The sequence below is a fragment of the Limulus polyphemus genome, unplaced genomic scaffold, assembly GCF_000517525.1.
Source record: "Limulus polyphemus unplaced genomic scaffold, Limulus_polyphemus-2.1.2 Scaffold33, whole genome shotgun sequence".
NCBI classification, from domain to species: domain Eukaryota; kingdom Metazoa; phylum Arthropoda; class Merostomata; order Xiphosura; family Limulidae; genus Limulus; species Limulus polyphemus.
The window spans coordinates 1,553,639-1,576,846 of NW_013665643.1; the positions used below are offsets into that span (position 1 = coordinate 1,553,639).

Sequence of the window (23,208 nt, forward strand, 5' to 3'; positions counted from 1 at the left end):
AAATTAAAAAACAAACAAACTTTTTTGCTTGTGGTTTTGTTTGTTAGCTAGAATACGAGACTGATCACTGACAAATTTATTTATTCTACCCAGTAATATATTATCCATAGGTCATTTATAAAATATTTGAAGCTTAGTAACTGTTGCATTGTGGGTAACTAGAAAATCAAGAAACACTAACTGTACATTTTTAGCTTACACTAAGTGTGTGATTAAAAAACAATACGTAAAGCTTAACGGTTATTTTAAAAGAAACATAAAATACACTCTGTAGCTGGGTAGAAAAGGAATTCAAAACATTATTTTATTTTAAATTACTATTACCTATGATCGCGGAAATGGGAGACCTCGTGCAGTTCCATGAACCTGTTTGTAACATACTTACATGTACGTAACGCAGTTTATAAACAAAACGCTAACAACCTGACAGTCTCTTCTTGTTTTAGACATGTTCTTAGTTTCAAACTGATGCTGTTATTTAATTTCTCAGTTGTTACCTGTATGACCGGTTCAACCGGAATGATTGAAGATTATACGTCAATCATCCATAACGTCATGAGCAGCCAACTTTTAATTCTGAATATCACTACAAACTAATTAGAATGGACAACAGGAATACACACACATAGAAATATACCAAAATTAAATTAAAAAAAACGTTTTTGACTTTTGGAAGGATATCAGAAAATATATCAATGGTTTCTAAATCATTAAAAAAACAAAACAGTTATTGACCCGTGCTAAATACATCTTATAAATTGTTTTTATGACACGTTAGAGTAATTTATAATTTACCTGTACAAAATACTTTTAATCAAAAACTTCGATTGCTTAAAATTCTTATAACCAGAGACGACGATTTTTTAAGCCTTGGTACATCTCCGAGATAAAAGTTGAATGAAAAAAAAATCTTCATTAATTCCCGACTAATACAGAAACATATTAAACAGATAAAAATATTCTCATCTCCACAAAATATAGCGAAGAAAATACGGTCTGTTTGCAATGACGTGGCTTTCGTTTCAGAAGTGTATGGAGGGTGTTTCTGTAGGTGGGGTATACACGAGGCTATTCGATCAAAAATGTATACTGCTCTTGAAAAGATGCGGGGACGTGTCCTTCACGTTACCCGTAAAAACGCTAAAAAAATCAAGCAGATGTATTCGATGGCATAGCTGTTGTACAAAATTTTACGATTGAGGCGTATAATCTTTTAAGTTAACTTGTCACAGAATATTATGTCTGCAATAGAAAAAAACAACAATAACAACAACAACAACAAAAAAACCCACAGTTGCCATTAAAAACATAAGTACCAATAGATATCTAATAAATAAACACACTTAAGGAGAAACGAGTTGTGTATCAGATGTCGGTCAAAATTTTTGGCCATTATAAACATCATTTGACGTATGTAGGGTGATGAATTGAAAAAGCTTCAAGAAATATTAACTACAACTTTTATACACTTATACTGTTACATGCGTTTTGCTTTAATTTTTATATCGAAAGGGTGCAAAAGTATAGTTGTTTAGATCGTGTCTTAAATTAGACATTATATTTAACAGATGCTTTGTTTTGCAGCTACAATAGTCTGTATTTTAGACCAGGGTATTACAGGTTATGCAATGAAGCTGTGTTTGTGAATGTATTTTATTAAGGGATTGCAGTAAATGCAGTTAAGAATATTGTGTGAGTAGCAGAAAAAGAATTCATTTGCTAACGGGCAATTTCGCTGTTCGAAACATCATGCGGAAGTAGATTGTTTGGTAGGTTGTCTGGCATTTTTGCCTCTAAGCAACTACATAGGTTATCTGCGACGCGGAAGTCGAGGGACACTAATTTCAAATCTTTATCTTATACTTCAGAAGACTTCTGAACAAGAATGTTCTTCACTGATAACTCAGCATGCGGTTATAATTAGAGAAGTCTTTGCTACTTTCCCTCCCCCACACATTTATCTTAGTGTTATATGTAGGTGCTATAAAGTTTTGATACCTACTTATCTATATATATTAGTGTTAATATATTTAGGCGTAACAACAGTGCTATTTTATAATTTCTCTCTTCCACAGCTCTACAATGTCCTTACCCAGCCATACCTCAATACTCCAAAGTCACCCTGTCTCAGGAAGCTAGGTTGCCTGGAGCTTCTGCCACTTACAGCTGTGATGAAGGCTATGAATTATTTGGGTAAGTCTGCAGTAGCGATTTACCGGTGTACCTTCTTTTTAATGTCATATACACAGTGCCGAAATAGGAGGGGATATTCTGGGGGAGGGCCTCTGAAATGAACTTCATAAATAAGTCAAATACAATTCAATTCTATCTATCAATTACAGTTTGACCAATGCACAAATACAAGCGATGGTAGGTAATATATAAAATACTAATTCTAATCTTTATAATGAAGTAATGACAACGATTTCTTTTTATAAATGGCCGAACAAATATTTTGATAAAAAAAAGCTATGAAAGCGTGTTAATAAAAATTATCAATTTATATGCTTTCATAAGCCGATTTAAATCACTGCTCTGTCATGATGGTAGTTGAAAACAAAAAAAATATTCAATAAGACGTCAAGTATTTGATTTAGATTTTTTTTAAATTCTCTTAGTCGGGGGACCCCTTTGATCGGGGAAGGGGGCAGTTGCAACATCCCCCCTTATCTGGCCATGCTTACACAACAGATTATTACTACAATCAAGTTGTTAACGTTTATTTGATAAATGTAATTATATATATATTTTGCTCCAATTTCCTGCAACTTTTGCCAGTGAAATATTTAAGTAAAAGGGATGAGTTCAGAAATACAACACAACTGACGTTACACATTTGTTGTTCTTTCATGATATACAATTGAATGAAATAAGTCGTGCTTTTAAACAAAAACTTGAATGTATAACATACTTGTAGCTTTGATTTTGCTCTGTAATGATTTGTAATCTGACTCAATGTCTTATTTTTAGCAAAATTGCCTATGTTATTTTTATTTTGTTGTTTGCGCAACTAGAAATATATTGCGAATTAAGGAACACAACCACTGAATGTCTCAGACTTACGGTTAACATGCATAAATCTCAAGTGTTGACAGTTATTTTATGACATAATATGCTATGCTTACTAAACCTACTCTGGCAGATTAATTTCTTCGCTTTACTGGCAACTCTTAATTATACAGATTTGAATTACACACAGACCTAACTGAATCTGAATTTTCAGCTGCATCATTCACTGCATTTATACATTCATACAGAAAACGAAAATTTTCATAAATTTCAAAGATAATTTAAAGCTTGTTAAAAAATCACGCTAAAGAACACTTTCATCATTATGCTCTAGTTGAAGAAAACACGATGTTAAGAAAAGGCAGATGTAAATATACTTTAGTAGACATCTTGTACGACAATGTATTAAAAGCTTATCAAAGTTTTTAAAAAGGTCTAACGTTAGGTCGTAGGATAATATTATAAGTTTTTTATTGATAGTATTAATTTAGGACGGTAAAGTTCGGCCTTAACTAAACTAAAGCAAAAACCGTACACAAGTTTCAGTGTTAATTTATCTCTTTATCGAATATAGATCATACATAATAAAGGCTTAACTAATGTTAGGCCTAAGACAAGTGTTTGCAATTAGAATTATATTGTATTATTCCAGAAACTTGTATTTAAAGAAGTACTCTTGTAATAAAGATGCTAATTTGGACGCAAATGTTTTGCGGGTCTCTAGTATGGAAATATTTTATACACTCCACACTGAACTGGATCAATATGAGTTATCAGCGAATAATAATTCAAAATAGTATTTTAACTACATTTTGTCTATCGCGGGCCCCTACTCACAATAACTTTCGCTCAGCTTAGCTAGGTTATAACACACGAAGCTTTAATTGAAAGGCCATTTATATCAGTCACATATTGACTGATAACTTGCTGTGGTGTATTAGGGGCAATCACCTTCCCATAGTTTACTGTACACAATGAATTATAGTTTGGGCGTGAGCAATTGTAGATTAGAACACCCACATACAATCCTAATTTAAAACTAGTTTTATCCCTCTTCCCATAGATGATGCATGATGGGATAGTCTACGGACTTACGATGCTAAAATCCGGGGCTCGATTCCCCGCGGTGGACACAGCAGATAGCCCAATGTGGCTTTGTTCTAAAACAACTCATAGATGACGCGTCCTTAACATCGTGTGTTTGTCGCACTTCCACAGATACGGCTCTCCCACAAATTCGTTTTATTTTTTCTCCTCTGTATACGGCCCCGCATGGCCATGTGGTTAGGGCGCTCGACTCGCAATCTGAGAGTCGCGGGTTCGAACCTCCGTTACACCAAACATGCTCGCCCTTTCAGCCGTGGGGGCGTTATAATGTTACGGTCAATCCCACTATTCGTTGGTAAAATAGTAGCCCAAGAGTTGGCAGTTGGTGCTGATGACTAGCTGCCTTCCTCCTAATCTTACACTGCTAAATTAGGTATGACTAACGCAGATAGCCCTCGCGTAGCTTTGCGCGAAATCCAAAACGAACAAACGCTATGTAACTTGTATGTGTATACCTTAACTGCCAATTCTATATGTGCAATCATCCTTGGTTTAGAATTATATATTTAATTTTTGTAAGCAAGCTCATAATAGCAAAGGCTATTTAATTTTCTTAACTTTCAACGCTTTGCAACATGATGTAGAACAGTAACTTGAGAGGAGTAATCCACCGTTTCTTTATTTTTAATGCGCTGTAAAATCAACTATGGATACAATATTGCAATACACAAAATCTTGTTTATTTCATTATAATCTTATCCCACCTTTGAGAAATTTGTGGCTTTCATAAACACAACTTATTTTAGTGAATAATGTTAAAGGAAATAAACATTACTTATTAGATCGGTTTCGAAATGTCTGACAAATCTACGCAGAAATGCACAAACGAATATAATGTCACGGTGTCGTAATTGCTAAAACAAATTGAATACCAAATAATCTACACGTTTGAATAACATCTGTACAGTATTTAATAAATGCATAAAACATAACTTCATATAATTTACGAAAAAGTTGTTTTACTGACTGTATTTGAATCTGCGATAAACAGTTGAAAAGTTAAATGAAAATCTTCATTTTTAATTATTAAGGTTATAAATCACTAACACCCGATGTTTTGTAATAGGTGCTATGTGTTGATTTTTTTTTTGCAGTGAACCTAGTCGTGTTTGTATGCCAGATGGATCCTGGAATGGAAATCTCCCATACTGTGGTAAGTGGCACCATCTATTAGCGTTCTAATAAATAGCTCTTGTAGATTGTTTCTAATTTTAAGCACAAAGCTATACAATGGGCTATCTGTACTGTGCCCACCACATGCTACTGGTGGGCTATAGTAAATTGGGCTACCCATACTGTTTCCAAATTCTGATCTATGTTTTTACGATTAGAGTTCTAGCTAATTTATATATGATAAAAATAATTTAAACCACAGAGCCACTGAAATCTTTTATCTCATCCGATCTATGGGCTAGGAAAAGTGGGTGAGGATAGCGAGATGAGTGTGAGAGTTTATAGCGCTAAATTTCTGGGTTAGATTCCTGATGAGAGCACAGCGAAGATAATCCACTGTGTAACTTTATATTTAAACTACATCCTTTCGGTATTAAAGACATTGCAACGTTATGTTGTTCACCGCATGTGCTGTGAATGATCTGTCCAATTATCTTTTAAAATAACTTGGTGAAGAATTTTTAGATTCTTTAATCTCGAACATAAATATTAAATTTGTTACTAAACTCTATTGTTTTTAAGCATATATCAAACTAGCTGGGAGTACCAGCCCGTTGGACAGGGGGGAATAAAAACTCGTTTGTAACAAAGGATAGGAAATTGTGCTTCAACATTTTTACTTAATATAATAAACATTAAAAGTGCAATAAAAATACATAAAAGTACCAGTACTGAAAAGAAAGACATACTGTTTTCAAGAATTCTATCAATATGAAATTAGATAGAAGGGATCAAAACCACCATGACTTTCCTCATGTCATCCTGTATCACTGTGTCAAGTTGTGCTGATTTGGTAGTTTTTCTGAAATCAGATATGAAATTAAATGGGGAGGGTCCAACCCCCTCCTAACTTTCTTCATGTCATCCTGTATCATTGTGTCAAGTTTGGTGCTGACTGATCAAGTAATGTGGAAACGTATAAGGAACAGATACACACACACATATTAACGGTTATTTATATAGCATTACATTCAACCAATCTTTTTATGGCTTTGAAGTGATATATAAGTAATTTTAATAAAGAGTTAAATATAAACAAAAAATAAGAAAAACACATTATTTATTGAAAACCTATAGGTTTGTTTAAAAGCAATTCAGTTGTGTAATTATAATAGTTTTTAGTTGATAATCGGGCCCCAGTATGTCTGCGGACTTACAACGCTAGAAACTGGGTTTCGATACCCGTGGTGGGCAGAGCACAGATAGCCTTTGTGTAGCTTTGTGCATAATTAAAAACAAACATACAAACAAAGTTGTTAATCGTAAAGCTACACAATGAGCTCTCGGCGATGTGCTGTTTGTGGGGAATCGAGCCTCGGACTGTAGAGTTATAAGCCTTCAAGCTTACCGATGAGCTACTGTTGGACTGTAATTTCACATAAAATCCACAAACATCCAATGAAAAGTCCACAAATCATCATTCTCTTCTAACACTGCATGGGGAACTAGACTTAAATTAGTATAAATATGTATGTTTTATTATAGTAAAGTACTATACTATCTACATGCAGAGTAGTTATTAATTGTTAAATTATATTGTTAATTTAAACAACTCTGTGCAACAATAGTATATTAGCTATTTCAATCATTGGCTATCATATACGTACATGTATGCACTACTGATATAATATGTTAGCATGTTCCATCCTTCTGAGGTGCTTTTCTATAAATAACTTACATGCAATGTTGATAGCAGTGTCATAACGATTATGTATTAAAGCTAGAGAACTCAGTCTTTCTTCGGTTTGTGTAGACCTCAGGTAAGTATTCAACGACGGAGAGCAGATGCTGAATGTTTCATGAACATGAACTTACTAGCAGTGTGGCCAAGAGTTTCAGTAACATAAAAATATTTGGTATACTGAAGTACGCTTGTAAGCAGTCAGCAAGTATCTAGGGCCTGCCCTGGAGAATTATAGAAAGGCATATTGTCTTCCACCAATGAAGTTCTTCATCCAAAACATCAGGATCTGGCAAATCTTCCCTGTAACGATCTATAGCCTATCTGATATCAGAGATAGAAAACTTTCGTGTGTACTTTGATGACTTAAGTTTCTGAATTGATGCTGCTTGCTTTACATGTACATCAAATCTGGAGGAAAGATTACTGATAATGTGGTCAAAAAAGGAATGGTTACCGTTTTCTTAAAGTAACCCTCTGTGGAATTATATTCTACATTTGCACGTTGGGCTTGTGGTTGACTAACTCGTGGCATGCTAGCATTAATATTAGATTTGTTTGCAACATTACTGTTGTGATTGAAGATACGGTGTGAATAATCATCTACGTTCACTCTTAGTGAAGTCAGTTCTTTACAGCATTATTTTGTTAGGAAAACACCAGTAACAAAAATAGGGGGTTCGGCCGAACCCCCTTGACACCCCTCCCTTGCGTACGTGTGTGTAACATAATTAATAAACGAGAAAAAATACAAAATTGATCTATGAGAGATTACACTAGTTATATTTTTCAATTTGGAAAGTTCCACACTCTACCAACAATATAATTTTCTAAAAAACTTCCTACTTTTTATGTCAATTCCACAAGTAGCTAACTCACTAATTATCCTTTTGTGGATCACTTGTACTAAAGACTTTCTGAAATCCAAGATAAGAAAACATTTACTAAAGAGTTCTATTTCAACAAAGTAGAAGCTCTATAAAGAAACTCAAATAAGTTGATCAGATACGACTGAAAATTCTTTATTAAATGCAAATATTCAAATGATTTTTTACGTTATTATTAAAAACAGAAGTGAAACCAATAGACTTGAAATTCCATGGATCTTTCCTGGACCCCTCTCTTTTTTAGATTTGGGATTACATTAGTAATTATTCAATCACCAGGACTTTCCCCAGTATCTAGCTTGCTTTCTTTTAAAAATAAAATGGGGAAAACAAAATTTAAAGAATACATCCGGTTGTGGGATCAGATATCAATCATTGTCATGGTTAACAGCCTAGCATACGATCACCAATGTCATATTGCCCCCCAGTGGCACAGCGGTATGTCTGCGGACTTACAACGCTAGAAACCGGGTTTCGATACTCGTGGTGGGCAGAGCACAGATAGCCCATTGTGTAGCTTTGTGCTTAATTACAAACAAAACAAAACAAAAACAAACAAACCAATGTCATACATCTCTCTGAAAATATACAAAGATTATGTAAACAACTTAAAGTCAGAACAGTATTCAGAAGTCACAACACAATACGATCGCAATGAGTATACACCAAACCATCTAAATAGCCAGTAGAGAGCTAGATGACACACCATTTACACCATTCCTCTGTGAATATGGATACCAATACACCTGATAAACAATAATTAGAATTCAAGAGCATAATAGCCATGCAAGATTCGATAATACCGACCTATCTGTAAAAGCCCATCATGCCAGAAGAGAAGACCATACTGAAATAATAGGATATGAATCACACTCGAGGAAAGGAAAGATAACCGATAACACAGTCAACCTAACATCAAAGCCAGCAAAACCTGGATACTTCTCTTTAAAACATTCAAATACGCTGTAGTTAAGTGTTTAAAGTTCAAATAGGGAAGACTAGCAGATAACGCAATGGACTTTAATCACAAAGAATTTAAAGGGGCTTCCTTCTGACTTTAAGCTATTCAATCAAATTAAGTATTTTAACCTCCTTCATTAGAATAGTTAAACAATTAAATTATTCCATTCAAAAAAACGCATATTAGTAAAAAACGATTGGTTTATCATTTAATCAGGTTTCTTTGTAAATAATACTGCTTTCATTGGAATATTTTTCAAATGAACTGGGTCTATATTATGGAAATACTACATATCTCACTCTTCTCTAGTATATAGTTTTGAATATTTATAAAAAATATGTTTTTATTACTTATAGTTTTGAACACACGAAATACGATCAAGGTCATGTGCTCAACTCAGCCCAAGGAGTTTCTTTCTACATTAGGGTTCGATTACAAAAGCTATCTGCTATTTCACGAAATATTTGTTTTGTATCTTACACATAGAGTATCGATAATTTCGGATTCTTGTGATCCAGCTTTCTGATTGGTCAGATACAGAGAGAAAGTGAACTATAAATGAATTTTGGTAGTTTTCAGCAAATTTACTTTGACTTAAAAAGAATAAGAACTTACTGTATAAGTTTCGTCTTTGTTCCATAGATCGCTGAGCGTGCTTGTTTGGGTTTTTTCTTTTAACATTTAATGTCTAATTAATCAATTTACATTTTAAGTTCAGTTATGCTAGCATTGGGTGACCAGATTTTTACCTCCAGTTTTTCGTCAACAAATAGTGTTTTATTTGAATTGTATATTCAACGCCATGTCTTGACTTTTCAATTTTACCACTACAAATCACTACACGTATCCTTCTGCATACTAAATCCTTGAAATTTCTAGTTGTTGCGAAAATCAAGAAACTATATATATACATACTAGGTTGTTATTTAAATTATCACAGGCCTACAAAGTAATAACATTTGTGTTTGATTTATTGACCAATTTTGTGCTATTCTGTTTGTGTACGGAATGGAAAAATATTTCTTTAATGTTTTTACTTAAGCGCGAAGCTCCACACGAGTTATTTGCATTGTGTCATCACAGGGATCGATAACCCGAATTTTAGCGTTAAAAGCTATCAAGCTTAGTGTTGAGCCACCGAGGAAGGCAGAATAAAAGAAAATAAATGTCTGAAAAATTTAACAAGTAATGTTTATATATATTATGAACATATCAAGATTGTCACAATGTTTTTATTTGCTTGTTGTTAAGCGAACAGTTATTTTCTACTGAATAAACCATTTTGTTGTTTTAGAACCTACTTAAGGATATCGCTATTAATATACACTTTCAGTATAATGTTTCTGTGTTGTTTATATATTTTTTAAGTTCAACTTACAAATGGCAATTTTACATGCTGAACATGGAATTTTAACGATAACTCGCTTTATGTTGTTTGTGTGTGTGCTTGTAAAGTTTAGGATTAGTTTAAGAAAAAACATCGGCTGAAAAATATAAGTAGGTGCTGCTTCAATAACTCACGGATATTGCCAATCTTCTAGTCAATTTTGGTTTTTAGAAAGTTGCTACTTTTTTTTACAACGTTAAAAGTTTTTACAATTCTCTTAAACAAACAAGTTATTAGTTTACAAATTATATATTATTAAAGAAAAACAACAACTCCCTTTTCTTATTCTCTCTCTTTTTTAACAGCCGTAAATGTAGCTTACGGAAAGCCTGCTAATCAGTCTAGTACTACAAGAGGTGGAAATGCCCAAAATGCTAATGATGGAGACACAACAACACTTCATGAAAATAAATTTTGCTCGGAAACAAGGAAAGACAACTCGCCCTGGTGGCAAGTGGATTTATTACAAGAATATGAAATAAGAGTTGTGAGAATATTTACTAGAGGTTGTTGTGGTAAGATTAACTTCTTTATTTAAGTATTTATATGCCTTTCAAAAATGAAGTATTAATGTTTTTTCAAATGTGTTTTCTTTCTATGATGTACTTTAGATATGCAGTGAAAAACTTGCGTGATAAATAAAAGAACAAACAAACAAAGATAAACTACAACAACGAAAGAGTGACAGAAACCATTTCAGATTGGTCCATTGGTTGGGGGGGATAATGTTTGTAAATAGTGGATTTTTAATGTCCAGCAGTTTTAAATGTAACAAAAATTCGGTTGGTGAATACCTCTCTAGTCACTTGTAGTATTTGTCTTTCAAATGGACCTATTCATCTAGTGGTACTTATATCAATGGTTCCTAATGAAGCACATAATTGTAAGTGATTGATTCACTGATTCACTTCTGTCCTGAGAACTTAAGAACAAATGAAAAATGTCTAACCGAATATTGAAAAGGTTTCTGTTGTAACTAAGACAACAAGGATGAGAAATCTGGTAAAAACTGTTCCAGAGACTATTAACTCCTAAGAAGGAAAGCAATCCTCAATATAAAACAGTATTACATATATAAAAATTGAAAATGTGCATTTTCAACTTATCTAAATCATATAATTTGAAAATGTTTCACAGAAACAAGCCACACAAATTTCATGTTACACTGTATTAACCAGTATAGAGTAAACATGACATTAGCACACATCTCAGATTAGCATACGAGAGCAAAGGAAAAAGATGCCTAAAAATAATGGTAACTGATATACCAAAAACAATTCATACAACTGACTAAAATGATACTAGTGTATATAGCATTGTTAATACTTTTATTCCACAATTTTACAGATTTCTTTTTGTGCTTCACTTTTAAATAAATATATGTAACACTAAAAGTTGTTACTTTTCGTTTAGTCAGCTATATCATAAAATATGTTTTTACGTAACTTTGCAAGTATTAAAATTAATGTTATATCCTAATTGTATAAAAACAATTAATTTAAGAAATCTGAAGACTATGATTCACAGAATTCAACATAGATTTTACCTAGTTAGAAAGTTCCATGTTCAAGAAAATATGGTAAATAAATTGAAAATATTAAGTTCCATGTTTAGGAGGAATACTAAATAAAGTGAAGTTATGGTGTGTTCAAAAGACTAATGTCTGATAAAAGAGAAAGATTTTAATTTCAGCTATTGAAATTTGAAAATAATCTTTTAGAAGCTAGAGTTCCTTAGATGAAATAACAAAATATAATTTGTCAACATCCTCGTATGCATGACGTTTTAATTTGATTTTAAATAATGGGTATTTTCCAAAACAATTTTATGTAATTAGAAAAGAAAGAAAATGCAAATAACTTAGAGAAGTAAAGTGGAGTTTTTCTCATTAAAGGCAAACAGAATGTGAACAACTTTTCATTAGTATGTGAAATAAGAGGTATAATAATAAATATTAATACTTAATAATAGTAATTTACATTTCTTTCTTCAACAGAATGATGAAAAAGTTTAATGAACAATTAATCATGTTTTTATTTTATATTAATATGTAGAAGAATATCTATGAAATAATATGTAAGATGTATTTTGTATTAATCAATCTTACTAAAGCATATGATTTTATACATTTGCTTTAACTATAAATATAAATGTCAATAACTGAAAAAAGGCACTTGACATTTATGTTGCAGATAATGTAATTTGAATCTTTGTTTTATATTGTAGAAAAACTAAACATTTGTCTGTTTTATAATTTCAATTAATAATAAGCCATTTTATTTGTCATGTGATTGTAATTTGTGCAGATGATAGTACTTATTATTTGGAGATAATGCAACATTATACTCTGTTGTATACAACAACTTGAATAATATGTTGAACATTTAAAATTTAGAAAGTTTTGGTGAATATTGTGTGTTAGAAAATAATAGCAAATATACAAATAATGGTTTTAGTACTGGTGGAAGGGGGAAAATTATAATGAATGGAGAATTAAAAAAGTGATGAAAGGTATGGGAAGTAGTATATTTGAATAAAAAAAGAGTAGCTGTTATAGGTTAAAATTCACAAGCGAAAAGCACCTGATAACACATTTTTAATGAGAAAAGCCATTCCAAATCTAATGTAGATCTACTGTGCAATAAATTAAACTTAACAGTGTTCGGTAACTCACTTACAGTAGCAGAATCATTAAAATTGCTAAGTTTGTAAGTAGTTTATATGAACTTTAGAAACTTACATCTTTCTTTCTTTGTCCGTAAGAAGATTCAGTCTCATTTTTAAAACCTATCAAGAAACATTTTCAAATATTTCTTTAGCATTTTAATTTTTTTATAGGTTATGCTTACTGTAGATCAATCAAACATTGAATCAGAACAGTGACAAATATTAGTAAAACTTGTAATTTGTGATTATAGAAATAATGGACATATATGTTTAAGTTCTTAAGTAACATAATAATTTTTCTACTTTGGTCATATGTAATGTGCTGTTTAATAATTTATAAGCCACCGCATAAAAATAGCAAATAGATATTTGGAAATTTGGCTAAAGTTTACTGTAACTTGTTATTTGCTTTGTAATGAATCCAGTATAACCCTATTTATTTTGAGAATAATAAATCTTTTATTAACCAACTTAGATCTAAAGATATAGGATCTGTTCACACTGTTGTTTATAACTATATAACTGTTTATAATTATATAACTACTTTTATTGTAAGTGATTTTGGTAATCATTTCTGGAAATATAATTTCAGCATACTTGTATTGTGCGAATGGGAATTATCATACATTTGTATAAAACAGTGAATGCTTCACAGATGATAGCAATACAAATAGTTGTATCTTTCTGTCTACAGATATGTAATAGTGATTATGTTTCTTTCTTAGGCCAACAGCCTTTACATGACCTGGAGATCAGGATTGGAAATAGTTCCACTGTACAGGGTAATCGTTTGTGTGCCTGGTATCCAAGAAATATAGGTAAGAACAATGTATATTCATTGGTGAGAAATATATCAATTTAATTAGATGTGAATTACCATATTTCTTGATTTTTATTCTTGCATTTGCAGAATTAAGTTGTGTGTGTGTATAGTATACAAATACTTCAGATCTTGTTTTCCTTTTCTTAGCTCTAATATGGAATACCCTGTGTCCAGTCAAGGCCATGTGTTATACTCAGCATAAGCTGTCACTTTCTGTAACATGATTAGTCAAGGAAATTACATACTGTTTTATGAGATGGTTTCATTGTGTTTACCCTTTGTGTTTAGAGGATTGTTTTAGGACTGTCACTTGGAGCAGAGATACTTCCAGATTCTTGGAATCTGTCTTTCTGATGGACCAGTTACAGAGAGAATGTGCACTGTGAATGCTGTTCTATCAGTTTTTTTCAGGCAGATTCATTTCTATCCTGAAGGATTGATACTTGCTGTTGAAGTTTTGTCCATGTTTTAACCTTGTAGCTGTTATTTTTTATAGTCATGTGAGTTACCACTGTTAACAGTTTATTTGACTTTTCTTCACTAAGTACGTCACAATGAAATGGCCATTTCCACTTATATGATAATTTGTTCTTTAGTCCTTTTGAATGTTGATTAATTTTTGCCTCAGCTTAACACCAAATCTTTGTCTCGCACATTCCACTATTATAAATCAATACATTTGTTCTTACACATAATACTTCTTTAGATCTCTAGTTGCATGTTACATAAATCATGTAACTGTGTGCTAGGTTTAGCCTTCAAATTCTCACATACGTTTGTTTTTATAGTTTTACTGTTGGATAAATATATGAGGGTTTACTTTATCATGAATATTGTTACTGATTATTAATATGATGATGTCTTTTCACTCTTTTATTCATGGGTATTGAAAAACACGACATAAGAGAAACTATTATATCATGCTATTATTCTCCATAGCATCAACTGAGTACAAAGGTCGTAACTAGAAGAGATAATTGTTTGCTTCTATGTTTTAAGAAAAATATGTTTAATAACTTATTTCTAAATAATAATAATCTATATACATATATAATGTATAATAATTGAAATGTTACTGTATTTTATTAAATACTAGTCTACTAAAACACAGCCAAGACAGGTCACTTTGTAAAGACTAAAGGTCAGTTTTATATTATTGGATACTGTAACATGAATGCACATTTGCCACACCATTGTTACTTCTATATTGTTAGTCAGGCATGGCTGAAAGGTCAATATAATAAAAATAATAAATATATATATGAATGTATAATGTTATCAGATTTAAGCTATTTTTTCTAAATGTTTGTGTTTTCGTGTTGTAATATGTAGTCATTCTAGAACAAAAAAGGCATGATTTATATTTATTTACTAATTTTTTCTGGTGGTTATGAGATAGGTCAAATCGACTGAACCCATACAAAGATTTGTTTGTGAAAATAAGAGATAAAATATAAAGTTTTTTCTTAAGAAATGTTTGATAACTATCTAGACATTATAAAGATTTTGCATGTGAAATTTTCTGATTCGTAAATGTATTTTTAATTTTAAAATGAAAATTACTTTACATGTTGGATAGGCAACATGCAAAAGAAAAAAGGCATGAGAAAAACATTGCATTACAAACTTTAAGACTTAATAAAAAAATCTGATATTTTGCACATGAAAGCCTTGTAATGTTTACTGATAATCTGCCAAATTCTGTGAATGTAAGCTTATTAATTTAAAAGCTATAGCATGGAAACTATAACAAGCACAAAAAGGTTGCGAGGTTGGTCCTAGGGACTGAGCCCATGCTGAAAGAGTTAATTAAAATATAAATATTTATCAAACCTTCCCTTAAACTTACTGCATCCAACATATATGAAGGCAACCCACTCCAAAGGTCAACCCTTTGTCAGAAAAGTAAAACTATTGTAGCTGAAGATGGCTTCTATCTTGCCAACATTTATATTTGTGTCCCCTTGTCCTACCATTCTCACCATTAAGTATGTATAAACATTATCAATTTCCTTAACAATTTTAAACACCTTAATCAGATCCTCTATAACACCTCTTTTTTTCAAGAGAAAACAATTTCAAAGATCTTAACTTGTCTGTATATGTCAACCTCTACATCTAAGGTATAATCCCTTTCCTACAGTTCAATGTTCTTCTTAAGGTAGAGAACCAAAGACTGAACAGAGTACTCCAAATGGGACCTAACCAGTGACGTATAAATTAACTTATTGCATCTGTAGACATATATTCAATATTTCTGTAAGTACAACCTAAAATTCTATTTGCCCTACCACTAGCAATAACACACTGCTTGGATTGCTAAGAGACTGATTAACCATCCAAGCATCCTCCTCACAACCAGAAACACCCAAGATATTAATATCATTAGCAACTCTAACCAATTTATTGACCATTCTTTCATCTATGTCATTGATTTACATCAGAAAAAGCAAAAGTTCTAACTTGAGATACCTGACTTGTGACATTAATCTAGTTTGACTGAACTCCATTTATAACAACCTTTTGTTTTCTTTCATCCAACCATTTTTTTGATCCAGTGATTCAATTGATCCCCCATACCTAAAGAGAGATTTTTTTTTCACAAGACTTTTAGGTGGCACCTTGTCAAATGCTTTATGAAAGTCCAGATGTGTGAAATCCAAACTTATAGCCTCATTTTCATAAACAGTAACCTCTTCAAAGAATGTCAGCAGATAACTCTCAGTTATTTATTATGTGGCATATTAAAAGCATATTTTGGCAAAATAAATATATGAAGCATTAGTTTTCATATACAGCAAATAATCACTCATGAAATACTTTTAGCAGCAAGTAAAACAGGCTATCTATTTATAATTTGATGAGGAAAGTGAGTATTATATGCTTAAATAATTGCTTCAGCAAATGTTATTGTTAAAGTAAATCACCAATTCTATCAGAAATTGAACTTTTATTAACATGTCACCATTTGTGTTGAACTTTGTCTGTACCCATATAGGACAAGGTCGTTGACAATCACCTTGGTTAGCTCAGTAATGATAAATAATGAGTAATATCGGGAACTGTTTATTAACACATAAAGTCAAATTATACAAGAAACTTTGTAAACACTGGACAAGTGAACTTCACATGCTGAGTGGCAAATCCAATTGGGCACCAGTAGATTAAAATGTACATGGTAGTGTCTGCAGAAATGTGAACCCATAACTTTTCTCTTAACTTGGCAGTTAAGTATTTATATACCATAACTCAGCATATTTTGATGCCACATGTTTACAACTATTAACATAACACAATGTTACAGGCTAATCAACAATAAAGTAGAAGATATGTGCCAACAGATGCATGTATTTGATTAAAGAAATAATGCTAACTTACTACCTCACAAGTTTTGTTGTGGAGAGTCAACTCCTATTTTTAGATGTTGCTTAGGCAAGTTACATGTACAGTGACTTTTGTTAAGCCTAAATTGCAGAGGAACAGTAATCTTGCTGATAACTGTGTTCATCACAAACAAAAAATATTTCTATATAGATTTATATGGTTATGTTGTATAAGTGAATATTTGGCCCTTGATTAAAATCATGTTAAAAAACATAGTTAGAATTCAAAATTCTTATGTTCCTTATCCATCAAAAGGCAATTTCAATGGGCTTCAGCTGTTATTTATTCAATTATATAACATAAATGTTAACAACTCCATCAAGTCTCAGGAGGCAGAGGGCAAACGGCTTCTACTAGTTGTTCACAGATGAACAGAAAAATGTCTTTGCTTCTGAATTAAACTTACTGTTTGGTTTCAGAAACCTGGTAGTGTCTGTAGAAATTGTGTTGTCATTTGTGCATTTTCTTGCACAGATCAAATTTTAATCTTACTATCACTGTTTATAATCTGCAAAAATAATGATAAAATATTTTAAGAATACATGATAATCTTTTATATTTAAAATGACATATAAAGCAGTGTACATGTTTTAACTAATGAATGTTTATTATATACAGATATTCTAATATGATATACCTTACATTACTTTAACTTAACTTTTAATTGTATGACATATATGAAAAGGTTTCTTTTGACAAATCAAATGTGGAGCTGAACTGGAGAGGTTGAAGTCCAAACTAGTCTGATTCGAAGCTCAGCATAAATCAAATTTAGGAAGCAGTGTGTTATGCTAATTTCTATTCAAGTCACAGCAGTTTTGTTAATCTTTGTATTATTATCATTATTTTTTTTCTAGATGATGGTACAACGAAAGATTTTGAGTGTGCATACCCCATCATTGGTCGATATGTTTACATACAAATGGTGGGCATTGAAGGTTCACTTTCACTTTGTGAAGTTTTAGTTTTCACTACACAAGGTAATTTAGTGTTTGTATTCATCATTCTGCTTATAATGCTTAATACAGATACTGATTGTTCTTGAAATTGAGTCTTGAACAGTGGCCTTGCATGCCCTAAATTTTTTATTTAAAATTTTTTAAATTCTCTGGGCTATTATTATTATTATTAAACAGTGCTAATATCTTCTGCTTTTTGCTAAGTATTTTGAATTTTTCCTTTGGAAAAGTAATATGGCATTAGAAGCTTAATTCAGTTATTCTAAGCATCAAATAGAACAATATCTTAGAATAAACATCAAATAAAAATAGAATGCTCAGATTGAGATAAGAGAGTTATATAATGATTGTATGTCTCCCTCAGAATTTGACTTCATACAGTCCTAATCAGTGTGTTTAAGATTAAAGTCTCCCATAATTATTGCATCATCATCCTTGTTAATAACAACCCTGAACACAAGATACAATCCATGCTATACAACCACAACTTTATATCAAATGTGGTTGCCACATGATTTGCTGGTTCTCATATTCAAAATCATTTTAACACAACATACTCAACCATCTGTACATCATAGTCTTCTATTTCAATTTGAGTCTTAAACTCATCCATTTTTGTTCTTAATACTTCTAATCTTAGAATAATAGCAACTAAGCTTATTTTTATATCAACTATGTTTATCTTTAAATAGGACAGGCTTATCTTTAAAACTATTATTTAACTTATTATGCTCTGAATCTCTTTTTATCAATCCCATTATTGCCTAGCTTCTTATCAGTTTGTTTATTCTCATTTTCTCTTACTACTACATAAGTTTAGTTTAAATTATCTTTAATGAATATCTAGAGCCTCCCCAAACATTCTACTGTCACCCCAATGTGTCAGTGGTAAGTTTATAGATTTACAATGCTAAAATCCAGGGTTTGATTCCCTGCAGTGGACAAAGTGCACTAAGAAAAGAACAATAATAATGCCCTACTACCTAGCTTGCTTAAGTGAGTCCATCTCTAGCATATAATTCAATCTTACCATAAAAACTTGAAAACTATCCCACAGGCCCTGCCAGCTCATCTGTTGCTCTAAATATGATCAGAATAATCTTTAATTTAAACCTTAGCTATTGCTAAGTAATTCATTTTTGCATTCAGCCAATACACCTGTATCTATTTCTGAACTACTGAGCAATTCTTTATACTTTTTAAGCAGCTATTCCAAAATCACTCACTCGTACGTGCACTACACAAAGAGAATATCCATGATACCTGCTAACTAATCTTTCAACATGCTATATAATGTATCCTATTTTAATACCTGGAAAGTAAATTATAGTTCCAGCCTTTCTTTGTTCTTCAGTACAAATAACTTTATAAGTATACTTAATGATAAGTCTCCCACAATGTAAACATCTGGATCAACTCATTAATCTTTTTCAAGCAGCCAAAGGCTCAAATCTATTAGAGACTTGCAAGTACCTGAATGCTAACTGAACTTGCATATGTACCATTAACGTTTTTAATAATACACACCATTGTAAACCTTACACTCTTATTCTCAATTTCCTCCGAATCAACTTTTATCCTAACTCTGTTCATTTGTGTCTTGTTTCTTGATATTTGCTTTTAATCTACTATTTTCCTACACAACTAGTGCAATATTCCACAAAGTTATCTATAAATTATCTTACATAAGCAAGCTCTGCAAGTGTAGTGCACCACATTTTCCCAAGACTCCTGAAAATTACAATGAAGCCCAGAATTCTCAAGCACCTTTGGATTATATAAATTCCACCCCACTTATCCCTGAAGTACCTCTAATCATATCGAAGTTTTACTAATCATTATTATCAATCTACACACTTTTGTATATTTAAATAAAGCTATTTCTCAGTTTACAGATTAAATTGTAAGAAAATGTAACACCAAAATCCTTTGTTAAGTGGTACTATTGATTAGTAGTGCCACAGCCAGAGGGAGGAGTTGAACAACCACCTCAGTATTCTAAAAGGTCCACTATTTTCTGATTGTTTTTTAAGTAGTCATTTTATTTTCATGTAAATCACTTACATTTTTTGTGTAGGAGAAAAGATCCACATTTTTTGGAAAAATATCTACCCCTATGCACATACACTCCTTGTAGTGCTAGCTACAATGTACACCACTTCTCTAGTTGCACGTAACTAAAACAATTGCTACTGTAAATAATTTTCTAATGGATTAAATTCTCAGCAACTACGAATTAATAATAGAAACAATAATTTCAACTCTTAAGATAAATAATTTATCTTTGTTTAGCAAACATTTGTGATAATTCTTTATTTCAATTTAATATTTTAAATATCCTATAACTAGTACTACTGCTACCTAAAAACAACAGTAATTTAGATAATGAAAAGATAATATTTGAGAAGTAATGAAGCAGCCGCCATCTTCATGAATTTATAATTTTCCTAACTGACAGAAGAATATGGTTTTGTAATTAACTGGATGAAAATAAAGTTGATTTTTCTACCATTTTCTCAGCTCAGTCATGTGTCATCCATGCATACAAGTTCATTATGTAGCACTTGAGTAGTTATACATTTTGATAAGCAAAAAAAAATATATATATAAATGATTTAGTATTTTGGGGTGAAATAAATGTGGAAGTTGCCTTAACAGTTAAAACATTAATTAAATAACACAGCTTCTTTTGATTTTTTTCTCTCAGAACTCTCTCCAGAGCGATGTGCCAATCAGTTAGAGCCTTTGAAGTTGACCACATTCAACCAGACGTGTTATGAATTTCAGGGTGAGAAGGGAGGTACTTTCAAAGATGCTGACAATTATTGCCGGGAACGTGGAGGATTGATTGCCCATTCCATGAATAATATAACTCATCATTTTTTGTCATCTGAACTGGAGAGGGTGAAAAGTAATTTAAAGTCCAAATTAGTATGGCTTGGAGCTCAGCGTGAATCTGATGTAGTGTCTCAGCAATGGAATTGGGTCAACAGTAAGTTTTGTTGTCTGAGTTTCTGTTTTTCTGGTAGCAAGTTCTTGGTGTTGTTTATTTAAATTTTCATTTAACAAATATTAAGAATATTAATAGATATAGTAAAAGATTAAGCACTAACATTCTACTGCCTGGCATTACATAATGACAATATTTTGATTACATGGATAGTTGAAAACGCTTTCTACATATATATATATATATGTGTGTGTGTGTGTGAGAGAGAAGTAATGTACCACTTCGGAAATAACAATTTATCAAAATTAAAGTATCCAGTTATTACTAAGAGCTATTCTCGTTCAGTGCTGCCATCTATATGCAAATAGTTTTTTCACATGGCACAAGCTTTGCACTCCCACATACACTACGATTATGTGGTCCAACTGCATCTCACATGCAAATCATCATACAACAATCTACCACCAATGGGAGTGTAACACACCCTCCTGACACACGACTTCAATTCTACCAAACTATCATTTCTTATTAGACAGTGCTATATTCAAGAAGTGTTTTGATTGTACTCTCCTCATGCATTTTTCTTTTTAATTTTCTCATATGAAATGGAAATATCATTTATATCTTTTACTATTGTTTTATTTGTTAAAGTTTTGAGTGATAACTTATCTTGATTATTCTTATTTTTCTATTTGAATAATTTTCAAATTTTCGTCATTTCATGATGAATAACAAAGTTAATGTTACCACTTCGGAGGTTCTACTACCTGCTAATGATACAATTACACATGCTTCATGTAGGGAGGAACTCGACTGAGGAATATTCAGCCTCAATTCATTGGGAAATTGAACATTACCTGAGTAGACCTTCTTCTCCTGAAAGTGCTTGACTTCCTCCTGAACCTGTTGAATCTGTTCATAATGACGAGGATTTTGACAGCCTTTTTACTCCTCCCAATTATGCTATGCCTCTCCTGCAGAATCTTCTAGGCCTACTTTAGTCTTTTTAGACATGATTTCTCAGGTTTGTTCTATTTTAACAATTTCCCTGATTTCTCACAATCCTGTTCCTTCCTTATTACAGGACATCCCTTCCTCCCAGTATTTTGTTTTCCCTTTTTCTCCTAATATTGAGGTTCATGGTGAGCATTTTGTTTCTCAATTGTGAGCATGCCTCACCTTCCATGGGCCACAGATCAGTTTTCCTTGCCTTACCATTAAGCAGATTACCTCTTTCTTGATTCTCAGCAGTTAGAATCACTACTGTCTATAAGGGCTGATCCTGACAATCATGTTCATTTATCCCAGGCTCAGTTGTCCTGCCTTCATCTTACCCTTATGACTCTCCACCATGCACCTTCTTTCTGAGGCACTCCACCAATCTCCTGATGGATTTTTGTTGGATACCTTCTTCATCCTTACCTCTACATTAGTGAAATTGACCTCCTCAGCTGTTTCATTGCTGTTGAGATATTCTGGGGAGGAATGCTGTCTTGTACCAGCTTCGTTTACTGCCCACTAACCTTCAGGACTTGCAGATGGCTCCTTTTCTCCAATGGTCTGTTTTTGGGAATATTTTTGAAACTTTGGAATCACATGTGGAATTTGTGAGGCAACATTTGACCCTTTCATTCTTGATTGCTCGTTTGTCTCACTCTGGGCCCTTGAAATCCCCTGTTCCATGTTCGACACCCTCCCATCCTTTACCTGTTCCTCCCAATAAGGGTTCCACATTGTGACATGTTTATCAACACAGGTCTCATCAGCACCAGCAGTACCAGTGACTATCCTGTGGGTTCCAGTACAGTGGGGGAGCTTGTTTGTCCGATTTTGTTCCCCCCTGGCGAGAATTTGCTACCGTTCATAGAGTGTTCAGGTCTTGTTAGAAGGACTTATCATCCAATTCCCTTCTCCACCCCATTGTCTCCTGTACCCATATCCTTTTCATTACCTCAGGATCCTACTAACACTCAACATCTGTCAGAGGTGGTAGACACACTACTATCACAGGGATCTATCAAGCCTGTCAGCCATCCTTCCCCAGGCTTTTACTCCAAGCTGTTTGTGGTTCTCAAGAAAACCGGGGACTACATACTGTGATTGATCTGTCCCAACTCAATCAATTTCTCAATCTTCCCCATTTTACAATGAAGTCCTTTCTCAATATATTTCTCCTAGGTGAAGATGCTACCTTTGGGCTTGATTCGGCTCCAAATGTCT

The 23,208-nt window shown here is 32.5% G+C and overlaps 1 protein-coding gene across 3 annotated transcripts in view; it reads left to right on the forward strand.

Moving 5' to 3' along the window:
- Positions 1 to 23,208, forward strand: part of LOC106460333 (CUB and sushi domain-containing protein 3-like) — a 107,901-nt gene that overhangs the window by 28,222 nt on the left and 56,471 nt on the right. The window contains exons 2-7 of one of the 3 annotated variants that reach the window (XM_022387432.1): positions 2,076 to 2,193; positions 5,211 to 5,269; positions 10,511 to 10,720; positions 13,598 to 13,690; positions 17,937 to 18,059; positions 20,746 to 21,030. In XM_022387432.1, coding sequence (XP_022243140.1) covers positions 5,230 to 5,269; positions 10,511 to 10,720; positions 13,598 to 13,690; positions 17,937 to 18,059; positions 20,746 to 21,030 — 751 coding nt within the window. In that variant the 5' untranslated portion in view covers positions 2,076 to 2,193; positions 5,211 to 5,229. Of the gene's footprint in view, positions 1 to 2,075; positions 2,194 to 5,210; positions 5,270 to 9,316; positions 9,387 to 10,510; positions 10,721 to 13,597; positions 13,691 to 15,899; positions 15,955 to 17,936; positions 18,060 to 20,745; positions 21,031 to 23,208 lie in introns of those variants that run through there. The other 2 variants (XM_022387426.1, XM_022387442.1) reach the window with 2 other exon arrangements.